The sequence below is a fragment of the Armigeres subalbatus genome, chromosome 3 (genome assembly GCF_024139115.2).
Source record: "Armigeres subalbatus isolate Guangzhou_Male chromosome 3, GZ_Asu_2, whole genome shotgun sequence".
Taxonomy (NCBI): domain Eukaryota; kingdom Metazoa; phylum Arthropoda; class Insecta; order Diptera; family Culicidae; genus Armigeres; species Armigeres subalbatus.
The window spans coordinates 48,840,301-48,853,621 of record NC_085141.1 but is presented as its reverse complement, the minus strand read 5'-3'; the positions used below and the strand labels follow the sequence as shown (position 1 = coordinate 48,853,621).

At 45.0% G+C, this 13,321-nt stretch overlaps 1 protein-coding gene across 1 annotated transcript; it reads left to right on the top strand.

Moving 5' to 3' along the window:
• Positions 1 to 5,439: 5,439 nt before the first annotated feature.
• Positions 5,440 to 12,960, top strand: LOC134221617 (uncharacterized). Its single transcript, XM_062700807.1, has 2 exons — positions 5,440 to 5,444; positions 12,456 to 12,960. The coding sequence occupies exons 1-2, from the start codon at positions 5,440 to 5,442 to the stop codon at positions 12,958 to 12,960; spliced, it is 510 nt and encodes a 169-aa protein (XP_062556791.1).
• The last annotated feature ends 361 nt before the right edge of the window (positions 12,961 to 13,321 follow it).

The following is a 13,321-nucleotide window of genomic DNA, read 5'->3' as shown; positions in this document are numbered from 1 at the left end:
TCGGTAGCCTTTCCGAATTTTATTCGATATCCTATCTGGATTCCATTCGGAATCTTCTCCATTCGGAATCTTCTCCATTCGGAATCTTTTCCATTCGGAATTTTTCGCTTTGGATGTGCTGTTATTAAAGGAACCCTTTGAAGAATTATTAAATAGAACTATAGAACAAAATATCTTAGAACGTGAACGAGAATATATGCGAAAAGCACAACTAAACATCCCATTACAGCTACACCAAAATCCATTACAAACGTGTCCCACCCTCAAAGTTCCACCTCAATCGTTTGGTGTACATTTTTGTTGCAAAAACACGGCCACCTCATTAGGATGGGCTTTATGTCACAACCCTCGTGAGAATCGGCTCACATTTCCCAGTCTGAGTCCACTCGCTGCCATCCGGTGCGATTGCCAGTAATCCATTCCGCCCGATTCCATTTCTTTCGGAGATTCTCATTCCCATTTTTACGACCATCCCACCTCCATCGATCCGGTCCGACCTCCCTGATGAAGTGGCTCTCATTAACCTCATCTCTCATTTCGGATGAGGAAATAAATTTAATGTCTTTTTCTTACTTCGACCCGGTCGTAGCCGTCTTCGTCGTTGTCGTTCGAACTTCTTGGATCCGGATTTTCCCTTCAGTTTGCGAAAATTGCGGCACAACGATGTGCGAAGAAGACCATTTCGTAGAGCAATTCATCTTCACTCGTTCACCTAGACTTGGTACATTACGGCTCGGAGACTCGGTATATGTCTCGAGAAACTTCCTTCCGGTCAAACGAACCGCCTCCGTTGTTTCAGCAGCCAAAGGACGATACTAATTACGCGGCGGGCACGGTAGCTGTCGACTGTCCCACGGGGTCAGTTTTCCGAGACGCATTCAAAGTGCATGTTTTATGGCCACCCGAACTAGTTTATGAGCTTCGTCCCCGACCTCTGCGTCCTTTCAAAATAGAAACGACAAAAGTTTTTCCGCCGTTCGTACAGAATTGTTCATTTTCGCCATTCACTGGACTGGACATCGAATTCCATCAAGGAAAAGGAGCCAAAAGTGATAAGAAAGCGCAATCACTGATGAGTGTCTGGGCAAAATCCGATTAACTCATACATAATTCATCTTGTTTATAGAAAAAGAAGTTTTTCATTTGATTATGAGACCCGAATGGATGCCGACTGATGGAATCAGTTATTTATGAGCGTGTGTCGGATGATGAGCTGTGCGCTTGCAAGCGATGGGGGCGGGTGGATTTTGGCCGGGACTAAAACCGTGGCCAAGTGACAGAGCTAGTGAGTACAGTCAGTGTGGTTCCTTTATTTATGATGTCCTTGCATTTCCTATCACGAACATCATTAATCATCATACTTACTTGGCAAAGCGGAATAATTGCTGCAGATTTTTGGGTGGGATTGCAGCTGATATGGGATGGTAGGGGGATATTGAATTGAGTTTAGTCTTTAGCTACTGTTTCCGAAGATAGTAATACATTTTTGCTTCAACCATAACATGTGAACAAGTCTTGATTTCTACAAATATACGGGCAACGCTTCGCTTAATGAGCTATGCATGTATCGAAAAAAGTAAAGTTCAAATAGACTGAGAATATGATGGCACAGGAAAACTAATAAATTTTGAAAAACAAACCAATATTGAAATGAACTAATTTAATGATTTTAAAACGCCTTCCTTAGCCACGTGGTTTGATACTCGGCTACACAGTAAGACCATGCTGGATGTGGCTGGGTTCGATTCCTGGCACGGTCTAGGAAATTTTCGGGTTGCAAATGCCTCATGATATATAAATGCAAAAATGGTAATTTGGCTTAGAAACCTCGCAGTTAACAAATGTGGAAATGCTTAATGAATACTAAACTGCGAGGCGGCAATGTCCCAGTGAGGCATGTAATGCCAATAAGAAGAAGAAGAAGAAGAAGAAGAAAACGAAGCGTAGATAAATAATAATTTCGACCAAATCAGCAATAGGGTAAATCACTCCTTGGGCCTATGGACCCGCGTTGATACAGATCTTCCAGCTGGTGAGATATTCTGTCAGGGCATTCAGGCCTTGTTGGAGTTTTGCCACAAGCGCTCTGATCACTCTACCGTTGTAGACGATGGAGGAGTCATCTGCGAACAGAGGCCGAATGCCGCCTTCTGGAGGTTCTGGCATATCGGAGGTGAACATATTGAAAAGCAGGGGCCCGAGGATACTGCCCTGGGGGACGCCTGCGACGATCTTGTGCGCATTGGAACTCACACCGCTGATTGAGATCCGGAATGTCCTTGCCGACAGATAATTGCTGATGATTTTCACCAGGTAGCTGGGAAGATTGTAGCGTTATAGTTTGTATACCAGGCCATCATTGTCAAACGCCTTCTCGACATCGAGTAAGGCCATGGCGGAGGTTTTTGAGACAAACTTGTTCCGTCTGAGGTCAGTTGGTGAACGGTTGATTAACCGCGTCGGAAACCAAACTGTTCCTCGAGCAAGATGTTGAGATTTTCGGCAGACTCAAGTAACCGGTGATGAATAGCTTTTTCGAATAGCTTCCTGAGAGAAGGCTGATGGGACGATAACGTTTGGGGGAGGAAGGATCCTTCCCAGGCTTCCGGATGGGGATGACTTTCGCTGACTTCCAGGACGATGGGAAGTACCTGAGCCGGAGACACTGATTAAAGATCAGCGAGAGGTGCTCAAAGAACGGAGCATTCATGTGATTCAGGATGCTGTCAAAACCTGGGGCCTTCATGTTCTTCGATGGTTTGATATAGGCCGTCAATTCGCCAGTTGAGATCTCTAACTCCTCCGAGAAGTCGTTGGGAATCAAATAGATGTTGTTAGCATGCTCATTGACGGCTGCTTCGTGTGGACTGACGATGTTCTGCCCAAGATTGTGTCAGCTGACGAAGTGACGAGCTATTTCATCGACCTTCTCTGCAGGAGTTATCAAGCGTACCTTAGAGCCATTATTGTCTAGTGGGATCAAAGATGGAATGGGCCGAGGCTTGAATTTTAGAATTTTGGTCATTCCAGAACGGCTTATCATAATCTGGGAGAGTGCAGATCTTATTCGAGAAATCGTTATTTTTTAGGTCCACCATTCTGGCCTGGATAATTTTTGTGATTTGATTGCAGCGTGCCTTAAGCTCAGGCAGTCCAGTACGCTGGAACTGCCTGCGAGTGATATTCCGCAATCGAATCAAATCTTTGGTGAGTGTATCGATGTTTAAGGAGTTGTTTACCTGTCGAGCCGTCGCTACATGTTGCTCTCGGGCCACCGAAATCGCCTCCTCGATGGAACGCAGCTGCCGATCAATTGTTTCAGGCGTTACCGGTCGACGTCGACGTTGCTGTCCACGCATCTTTGGAACTGGCCCCAATCGACGCGATGATAGTTTCGCCGGTTTAACTCGTGCCGATTCACTGATGTTCCTACTTCCGCCACCACCGGATAGTGGTCCGAGCTTAGCTCCTGGAAGACGACCGGCTGGGAGACGTGATACTGCATGTTCGTGATAAAGATATCGAGCGTTGCATGGGCACCTGACCGTGTCAACTGGGTAGGTCTATCAGGGCTCAGGATGGTGTAGTGGCCCTCTAGTTCGTCGTTGGACCTGAAGACTCCGTTCCGGTTTGAGTTTCCCCACGATTGGTGCTTTGCGTTTAGGTCTCCGGCGATGATGAACTGCTCCTGCCGCCGAGTTAGCTTGACTATGTCCCTTCGTAGCTCGGCCGACGTGCCATCGTCGACTTTGGCTTGTGTGGGACAGTAAGCCACGATGAGAGTGACGACTCCGATAGAAGTGGTGACTTCCACTCCAACGGCTTCGATGAATTTGAGCTTGAAGTCCGACAGCAGGCGGCAGGCGATGTTGCTTCGCAAGGCGATTGCCACTCCTCCTCTGGAACTTGTTCGATCGGATCTCACCAGCCTAAAACCCAGAATTGTTGCACTTACCTCGGGCTTCAGGTGGGTTTCGGACATCGCTGAGCTCGATGATTTTGCTCTTGAGCGAGAAAGCGTTCCAATTCACCAGACCCAACCTAGTAGCCATTTTCAATGACGAAAAGGCACAAAGTGTAGGTCTGGTCGAACCGGGATTTGTATCTTTGAAGCCGAGCCGCAAGTTGGCTGAATATTGGAGCCAGCTGTTCCGGGGTGTAGAGCGGGGACGGAATCCTCCCGGGGTAGAGGATGCTCCGCTTGAAGTCGGTGGCATCCAGAGGGAGGGAGCGGGGGCCATTCGCTGGAGGATGGAGCCGGCGGTGCTGGATCTTGAACCGACGCAGCTGCTGCTGCCAATCGCTTGTGCGGTTGTAACGGTGGGTGGATTGGAATCGCTCGACGGGGAGCCGCGATGGCCGGATAGTTCACCTCGTTGACTACAGGAACACGGCTCTTCTTCGAAAGGTTTCTGGTGGAAGCCTTCTTCCGGATTTCCAGGAACTCGGTTCGCTTTGGGCAGCCCTTTGTGGTGGCCCGATATTTGTCGCCACAGTTGGCGCACTTGGGATCGGCCACATCCGTCTTGTCGCACTCGTCAGTCGGATGGGGCTAGCCACAGCTCCCTCTCATTGTTCCCCTCTCTTCTCATCTTATTGGAATAGTTTTTTTTTTCTTTTTTACTCGTCTTCCCCTCTGTTCCAAATCATTATTTTGTGTGTGTGTTTTTTGTCCTTGTGATAATTGTTTAGTTTTAAAATAGATTGTGCCTCGCTCCAGCGGCGCATTTCGTATTCGCAATGCGCGAAGGCGAAGATGGCGGGGGTACTTCGTATTCCATGTCAGATGTTTCGTTGCATGCCGGTGTTCCAAACCATAACGAAATGGACACCAGCAACACTAAAATTTCCTCTACGAGCCCCAGTCCCAAGGTCTACCCTTACGACTCTAGTGGGCCGTATGTTGTTTTCTTTCGACCCAAAGGCAAACGTTTGAATATCAGTCAGATCAGCAAAGATCTGGAAAAGCGATTCTCGTCTGTCACGACCATTCACATGGTTGGGTCCAGTAAACTTCGCGTCACGGTCAGTGATCGCAAACAGGCCAACGAGATTGTCACCTGCGAGCTTTTTACTCTCGAATATAAGGTCTATTTACCGTCAACAATGTGTGAGATCGCGGGTGGTGACGGAGGGAAGTATGATATGCAACGATTTGAAACAATGTTTCGGTCGTTTCAAGAACATTTCTTTTGCCTCCTGTTGCGATACTGGATTGCAAACAAATGTATTCCGTGTCGCAGGAGGGAGAGAAGCGGAGTTATTCCCCGTCTGACTCTTTCTACGTCACCTTTTCTGGGTCCGCATTGCCTGACTACGTAGTGATTGGCAAACTTCGTCTACCTGGTCGGCTGTATGTACCGAAGGTGATGAATTGTGTTAATTGAAGCAGCTGGGCCACACCGTTCAGTACTGTTGCAATAAACCTCGCTGTGCATCATGCGGTGAGAAGCATGTGAAGGGCGCGTGCAAGATGGCACCGAAATGTGTCTATTGTAACGAAAGCCCTCCACATGCTCTTGATGCTTGCCAACGTAGAGACAGCAGCGAATCCACCAGAAGCAGTCTCTTCAGCAGCGTTCTAGGTGAAGTTACGCCGAAATGTTGAGGAAGGCCGCTTCTCCACTCGTTTCTGACACCATCTACTCGTCTCTTCCTTTTGGACGATCAAGGTAGCTCTGACTCCGAGGTTGAAAATGGGGTTCCCTTTGTTTTCAATGGCTCAACGAGGAAGCGAATAAAACAGAGCCAGCGACCCTCGAAAAAGCCTAGGAAACAGCCGCAAAGTGAACCCCAATCCAACATGGTCAAATTCAAAGCGGATGGAAATACTCAGAAACGTTCAACTTTTGTGGCTTCCGGGAACATCTAAAATCCCAGATGCCCCATTTTTTTTGATTTCTCAGCCAGAAAGAGAGCATAGAGCGCGAGCAGAAGAACTCCCGAGCGCTCCAATGTTCACATCGTGGAGCTCATCCTCAACCGACCCCGTGAAGAACATGGTCAAAACTGTTCTTCCTATTCTGACTCCTCTCCTGAAGCAGCTGGCTACAAAAATGCCCCTCCTCGAGTCATTTGTATCCTTCGATGGCTAACTTAGTCAATAAGGGTAACATGATCTCGATTCAAGTGGAACAGTGGAACTTTCGAAGAATTCTTCCAAAATTAGATATTTTTTAATTTTTAGTTAACAAATTACAATGCGATGCTTTGCTTTATGTGAAACTTGACTAACACCAGATGTGAACCTTCATTTTCCTAATTTCAGCATAATCCGCCGCGATCGGGCAAATCGATATCAAAAAACAGCACTCCTTCTATAGAGTCGATCTAGCGCCGATGTCTGGCACCGAAGCTGTCGCATGTCAGGTGACTATTCGAGGAAAACACCTCAGTATCGCCTCGATATATCTTCTTCCAAGCACCGCGATAGCTCGTAGAGATCTCTCGCACATCTGTTCGGTTATGCCCGAGCTCTTGGGAGATTTTAACTCCCACTGAACAGGCTGAGGGGAACTGTACGACGACAACCGTTCAACAATGATATACGACCTCTGCGACGACTTTAATATGTCAATTTTGAATACAGGCGAAGTTACACGAGTGGCTCCTCCAGCAAGAGATAGCCGTCTAGATCTTTCCATTCGTTCGAGCTCATTATCGTTGGACTGTACTTGGAAGGTGGTCCAAGATCCCCATGGTTGATCACTTTGCCGATCGAAGTATCGATTTCCAATGGACGTAATCAATCTGTTTCTGTCGACCTCTTATACGACCTCACGAAGCACATGGATTGGGCCACATATGCGGAGGCCATCATGGATGGCGTAATGTCGATAGAAACACTCCCCCGCGAGAAGAGTACGAGTTTCTATCCCAGTTGATTCTTGACAGCGCTCTTCAGGCACAACGTCGGCCAGTGCTAGGAGCTTCGGTTCGCAGGAAACCACACAGTCCGTGGTGGGATGTCGAGTGTACACAACTTTATCGCAAGAAATCCGCCGCGTTTCAAGAATTTCGGAAACACGGTTCGATCGTACTTCACAAACGGTACATCGCGCTCGAGATCCAGTTCAAGAAAATGGTCAAAGTGAAGAAACGCGGATATTGGCGCACTTTTGTTGAAGGTTTATCGCGCGAGACCTCAATGAAAGCTCGTCGCGGTGGATACTCGACTTCGCAAAGAAAGTTTGTCCGGATTTGGTACCGGTGAGGCAAGAGCTACGTGATGCTTCTGCAGACAGGGATAATATGGATCTCCCTTTTCGATGATTGAATTCTCACTTGCTTTCCTTTCATGTAACAATTCCGCTCCAAGGATGGATAGAATAAGGTTCAATTTGCATAAAAACCTCCCAGGCGTCGCGAAGAGGCGCTTATTGAGCTTGTTCAACCAGTTACTGGAGTGCAACATTGTTATGGATGATTGGAGGCAAGTGAGGGTGATAGCCATCCAGAAGCCCGGAAAACCCGCGTCGGATTATAATTCGTATCGCCCAATCGCGATGCTGTCTTGTCATCGGAAGTTGTTGGAGAAGATGATTCTCTTCTGGCTAGCTAGGTTGAATCGATTTTTTTTTGTGTCAGACACACAATTTTGTTTCCGCAGGGGCAAGGGAACGAACGACTGTTTTGCGGTGCTTTCTTCATAAATTCAGCTTACTTTCGCTAAAAAAGAGCAAATGGACTCAGTTTTTTCGGACATCAAGGGGCTTTTAATTCAGTTTGCGTTGATGTCTTATCCGACAAACTCCACTCGTGTGGACTTTCACCAATTTTGAACAATCATTTGTAACAATTTGTTGTCATAGAAGCGTATGAGTCATGTTTGAGCCCCTACTTTACAATTTTTACGTCAGAGACATTGATGAATGTCTCATGCCTAGTCGCTCGTTAAGACAGCTTGCGGATGACTACGTTGTATCCGTTTCTGGGGCCAACTGCAATTGATTTGCAAGGACCATTGCAAGATACTTTGGACAATTTGTCCACTTAGGCTATGAAGCTGGGCATCGAATACTCTTCGGAGAAAACTGAGATGGTTGTCTTTTCAAAAAAACATAAGCCGGCAAAGTTACCGCTCCAATTGATGGGTAAGACAATCCCTCATAGCATGTCTTCTAAATACTTCGGGGTCTGGTTCGACTCGAAATGCACCTTCGGGAAGCACATTGTGTATCTCACACAAAAATGCCAGAAACGGATCAACTTCATGCGATCAATAACCGGTACATGGTGGGGAGCGCATCCCAAAGATCGTATGAAGTTGTAACAACAACCATGCACATCTTTTCAGAGTGGAGCTCTCGGAAGGTAATCTCTGTGTTTGCGGCGAGGATTATCGATCATGTCGTGTGGGCGTGCGAGGAGCATCGTGGCCCCAGATCTGCGCTAACTGAACTCTGGCTAACCGAATCTCCGGGTCCGAGGAAAACAACCAAAACCTATTAGGGAAGTGTTGTCGGGCCTTGATCTTGAGTACATATCCCTGGTCCCTTAATTAGTAGCTGAATTGTGTATTTTTGGATTTATTGATCGAATCGTATCAGCCGAAACCTATATAAAAGTTAATTTAATCATCGTACAATGTTCTGTGAAATTGGTCTGTAGCATACCAACTGCCCTTTTTTGCAATTCTGAGCTCAATCGAGCAATCAGAACCAATTTCCAGATCGAATGTTTGACTGAGGTGTATTTCCCTATACATTTTGACTAAAATCCCCATACAAATTTCAAATCAATTGCGCCAGCTAATGCAACAAGCGATTGAGCTGAAATTTCGAGAGATTGATTTTCTCACCCAAAGACACAATCCTGGTGGGTGTCCCGTGGAATTCGACAACATTTTTCTCTCCCCATACTAAGCTGGGCCAGTCTAGTGTGGAATAGGTTTTGAAATACATGAAGGATGAAGATAAGGATCAGATCCAATAAAAATAAATTGGAATAATAAAGAAAAATTATTAAAATATCCCCAGCAACTTACATCATATTCAGAGACCCTCGCTGATGTATCTATACCAAAGGATATGTACTTGAGGATATCCACGTTGCAGGTCGTTGAGTTCTTTCGTTTATTGGCGCCTAGGAATATCGAAACACCGATCCACTCTCATCCATGACCGCTCTTCAAAATCTTGATATGCTTGCACTAAGATCCAGACGAACATGTTGATCCGGCAATGTTTTCATTAACACTGCTTCTTTATTGTTTAGACTCTGGCACTGGTACAATCTTTTTAATTATTAAGTGTTCTTAACGTTATTAGCTAAAATTAAAAATTTAAGAAATTTGACAGGGAAAAAACGCGTAGCTCTTCTGACGTAGCATACTACGATCCGGGGTTGTATCAGTGAACGTTAAGGTATTTAAAGGGAAGGAGGGATTTGGTCACACGTTACTTGTTGATGCATGAAGGGGGGGAGGGTTGTGAAATGCCGGTTTACGTAATTTATGCTAATTACCTTATTAGTGTTTTCAAAGCTATAAAAAACAAAATCGATGTAGGTACCAAAAAAAAAATTTTTTTTAATTCATGAGTTTGATAGAAGCTAAGCTAATAAACAATATCAATAACATCAATAACAAACAATATCAATTATTATTTTACATACCTCCAGAATTTTACCTCATGCATCGCAAAGGTCTGAAGGGGTACCACTGAAGGAAAAGGTTGAGAACCGCTGCCCTACAGGATTTTTCCGGGAAATTCTTTTGAAAACTCCTCCGACATATCATAAGGGAATTATTCCGGAAATTATCCCGTTTTTTCTTCAGAGACTTCTTTAGAAATTCTCCGAGAAATCCCTCAAAAATAATATGTTCCCCTGTTCCTGAAATTCCCCAAGGAAACAAACGCTAAAAAAATTCACTCAAGTTTTTTTTTAGTTTATCTAACGCACTAGAAAGACACCAACACCACTAGCTGTATCAATCAAGGTTATTTAAATCTTAGTTTGAAAGTTTTGCATGGAAAATATACCAAAATTAAAATTATTCATTGTCAAACTGTCCTACCACTTTTTCAAAGAAAACTCAAACTATCTTGGTGGCTTGCCTTCCTCCCCCCGGAACAGTTAGCCAACATAACAGATGGAATTTAATTTAAATTATTCAAAGCCAGCTATGACGACTGATGCTTTCGCAGTCAGTGTCGGCTGGCGCGTGCCGCCTTTGCTTTTAATCCCATCAACGAGGGTGACAAGTCCAGCCCCAGAGGAGGCTGCGGATGATTTATTTACAAACATTTTCCGGGTTTTAATACTTCCTCCACCAGCTCGCGGCACAGAACCGTGGTGGTGGCGGGGACGCTGCCCTAGAGGGAAAGATTCAAATCAATTACCCAGCTGAGAGCCACCGTTAGTCTCGGCAGCTTTGTCGCTGGGAGGGTGGGGGGAAATTGCTACACATACAATAACAGTTTACAGTTTTCAAATTACAGAAGGAAAAACATGTTGTTCGATGGCAGCATGCTCGGACGAGTGCGGTGGTCGGGTTTTTGCGGAAGTTGAGCAAACAAATTACCGGTTTGTGGAAAAGTCCTTGCAGTGCCAGGGATTAACTAGGGTTGACATTTGGCTTCGGTTTTCCGCAAAAAGGGGAAGAAGGGTTGCTTTCCAACGATTAGAATCAAGAAAAGCGTATGCAAATATTTGCAGATCATCTCTCTGATAACTAACCGTTTGCGGAAGGACTTTGATGATAAAATTGCTACAATGTGAAATGAAGAATCAGGTCAGAGAGTTTTTTTTATTTGAAGTATGATACGATGAGTGTCCGTCAACGGGGATTGGCTTTGCGAACAGTGAAGTTATTTCTTTAATGAAAAAATGCTTAGCTTTGATCTCGGAAAATGGTTTTGCATGCCGATTTTGTCCAACGAGTGAATGGAAATTGAATAGCATAAATGAATGTTATTATGACTTCAGGTAATTAACCCTTAATCACAATTTACATAGGACTGAGGGGATATTTATTTATAAAGAATAACATTTTGTGGTACAACAGGGTTCACATTTTTTCACCAGTGAAGAGTCAGGTCGTGTATTTTATTAACATACGCAATCACTAACCATTTTTCAAAGGGAGAAATTAATTTCGTATGCGTACTAGTGAACACTACGTAGACTCATCTGTTAAGTCCGTGTCCCTCATGTTGTATACCAGCGCCAAACAAACTGTTTGTCATCGTGTCGTGTTCACCATCAATTTTTCCGCCTAGCTTGAGCCGTAATCATAACACCAGCAGCCGAATTCCGAAGGTTCAAGAAAAAATTGAAAAATTTCTTCATAAAAAGAAATTTATAAATTCTTTTTATCTTACAAAAATGTCTTCTCTTCATACCGCATTCCAATAGACTGAAGAGAAAGAAAGAACTAAAACTTCTTGAGAAGAAAAATATTAGTTCACACGTTTTCCACCAGATGTCTTTTGACAACTATTTGCATACTGATTGTTCAAAACATCCTCTTATCGAAAATAAAACTTGCTTTCGCTTATTGTTACCGAAATAATGAAGGGATAGATAATGATTAGTATTCAATATAGTGATGGAAATATGCAGTAACTGCAACATTGTTGGGGTTTGTTCAAATATATCGTAACGCAATAGGGGGTGGGGGTTGTTTGATTTTTGTTACGCTTTGTTACGCAAAATATAGGGGCCTTCGAAATATTGTTACGTATAACAAGTTATTTGCATAGAGAAAAAATATTATACGAGGGGGTGGGGGTTCATAAAAACAACGTTTTTCGCGTTACGTAATTTTTGAACAGGCCCTTGTGATAACGAATGCTCGCGCTTAGTTTCATAGGGGCGTCACTTAGCGATTTCTCCTAATCGATTTTATATTTTGTCAATAACTCTATTGTTTCAAAAGGTTGGTGCAAGAGACAATCATCCTTTATCACACCAAACCATTAAATCATCGACAAACTTAGCTTAGCTTTAGCTTAGCTTTAGCTTAGCTTTAGCTTAGCTTTAGCTTAGCTTTAGCTTAGCTTTAGCTTAGCTTTAGCTTAGCTTTAGCTTAGCTTTAGCTTAGCTTTAGCTTAGCTTTAGCTTAGCTTTAGCTTAGCTTTAGCTTAGCTTTAGCTTAGCTTAGCTAGCTAGCTTTTAGCTTAGCTTAGCTTAGTTTTTAGCTTAGCTTTTAGCTTAGCTTTTAGCTTTAGCTTAGCTTAGCTAGTTTAGCTAGCTTTAGCTTAGCTTAGCTTAGCTTAGTTTTAGCTAGCTTAGCTGTTTTAGCTTAGCTTTTTAGCTTAGCTTTTAGCTTTAGCTAGCTTTTAGTCTGTTAGCTTGTCCACCTGTTCCTGTTCCTGTTCCCAGCCCACCCCACCCTGTTCCTCCACCCCTGTTCCACCTGTCTGTTCCCAGCCCCACTGTTCCAGCCCCACCCCACCCCTGTTCCCACCCCTGTTCCACCCCTGTTCCTGTTCCTGTTCCACCCCACCCAGCTCCCTGTTCCCACCTGTTCCCACTGTTCCTGTCTGTTCCACCCACCCCACCAGCCCCACCAGCTCACCAGCTCCCAGCCCTGTTCCTGTTCCCCACCACCTGTTCCACCCCACCCACCTGTTCCACCCCACCACCCCTGTTCTCCTGTTCCTGTTCCCACCAGCCTGTTCCCCAGCCCCAGCCCTGTTCCACCAGCCCCACCTGTCTCCCCTGTTCCCACCTGTTCCTGTTCCTGTTCCCCAGCCCCAGCTCCCAGCTCAGCCCACCCCTGTTCCAGCTCCCACTCCCAGCCCTGTTCACCTGTTCCCAGCCCTGTTCCCACCCCCAGCTCCCAGCCTCCCAGCTCCTGTTCCCAGCCAGCTCCACTCCCTGTCTCAGCCCTGTTCAGCTCCCAGCTCCCACCAGCCCCACCAGCTCCCCAGCACCCTCAGCCTCACTCCCAGCTCAGCCCCCACTGCCCCAGCTCCAGCTCCCCAGCCTCCCACCAGCTCACCCTTAGCTTAGCTTTAGCTTAGCTTTAGCTTAGCTTTAGCTTAGCTTTAGCTTAGCTTTAGCTTAGCTTTAGCTTAGCTTTAGCTTAGCTTTAGCTTTAGCTTAGCTTTTGAAATCTGCGTACTTTGTATTATAATAGTTTTTTTTTTTTTTTTGTGTCTTTATTAAGGAGACTTTCAGCCCGAGGCTGGCTCGTCTCCGGTATTATAATAGTTGATTGTGCACATATGTATCATGATATTTAAATAATTCGGATGTTTTGAAATGTTTGCCTTGAAAAAATGTAATCAAATAATCAATCAAACACGATTCTTCTTCTTTCTTAATGCCTCTACATTCCATCTGAAACTTGGCCTGATTTTCAACTTAGCGT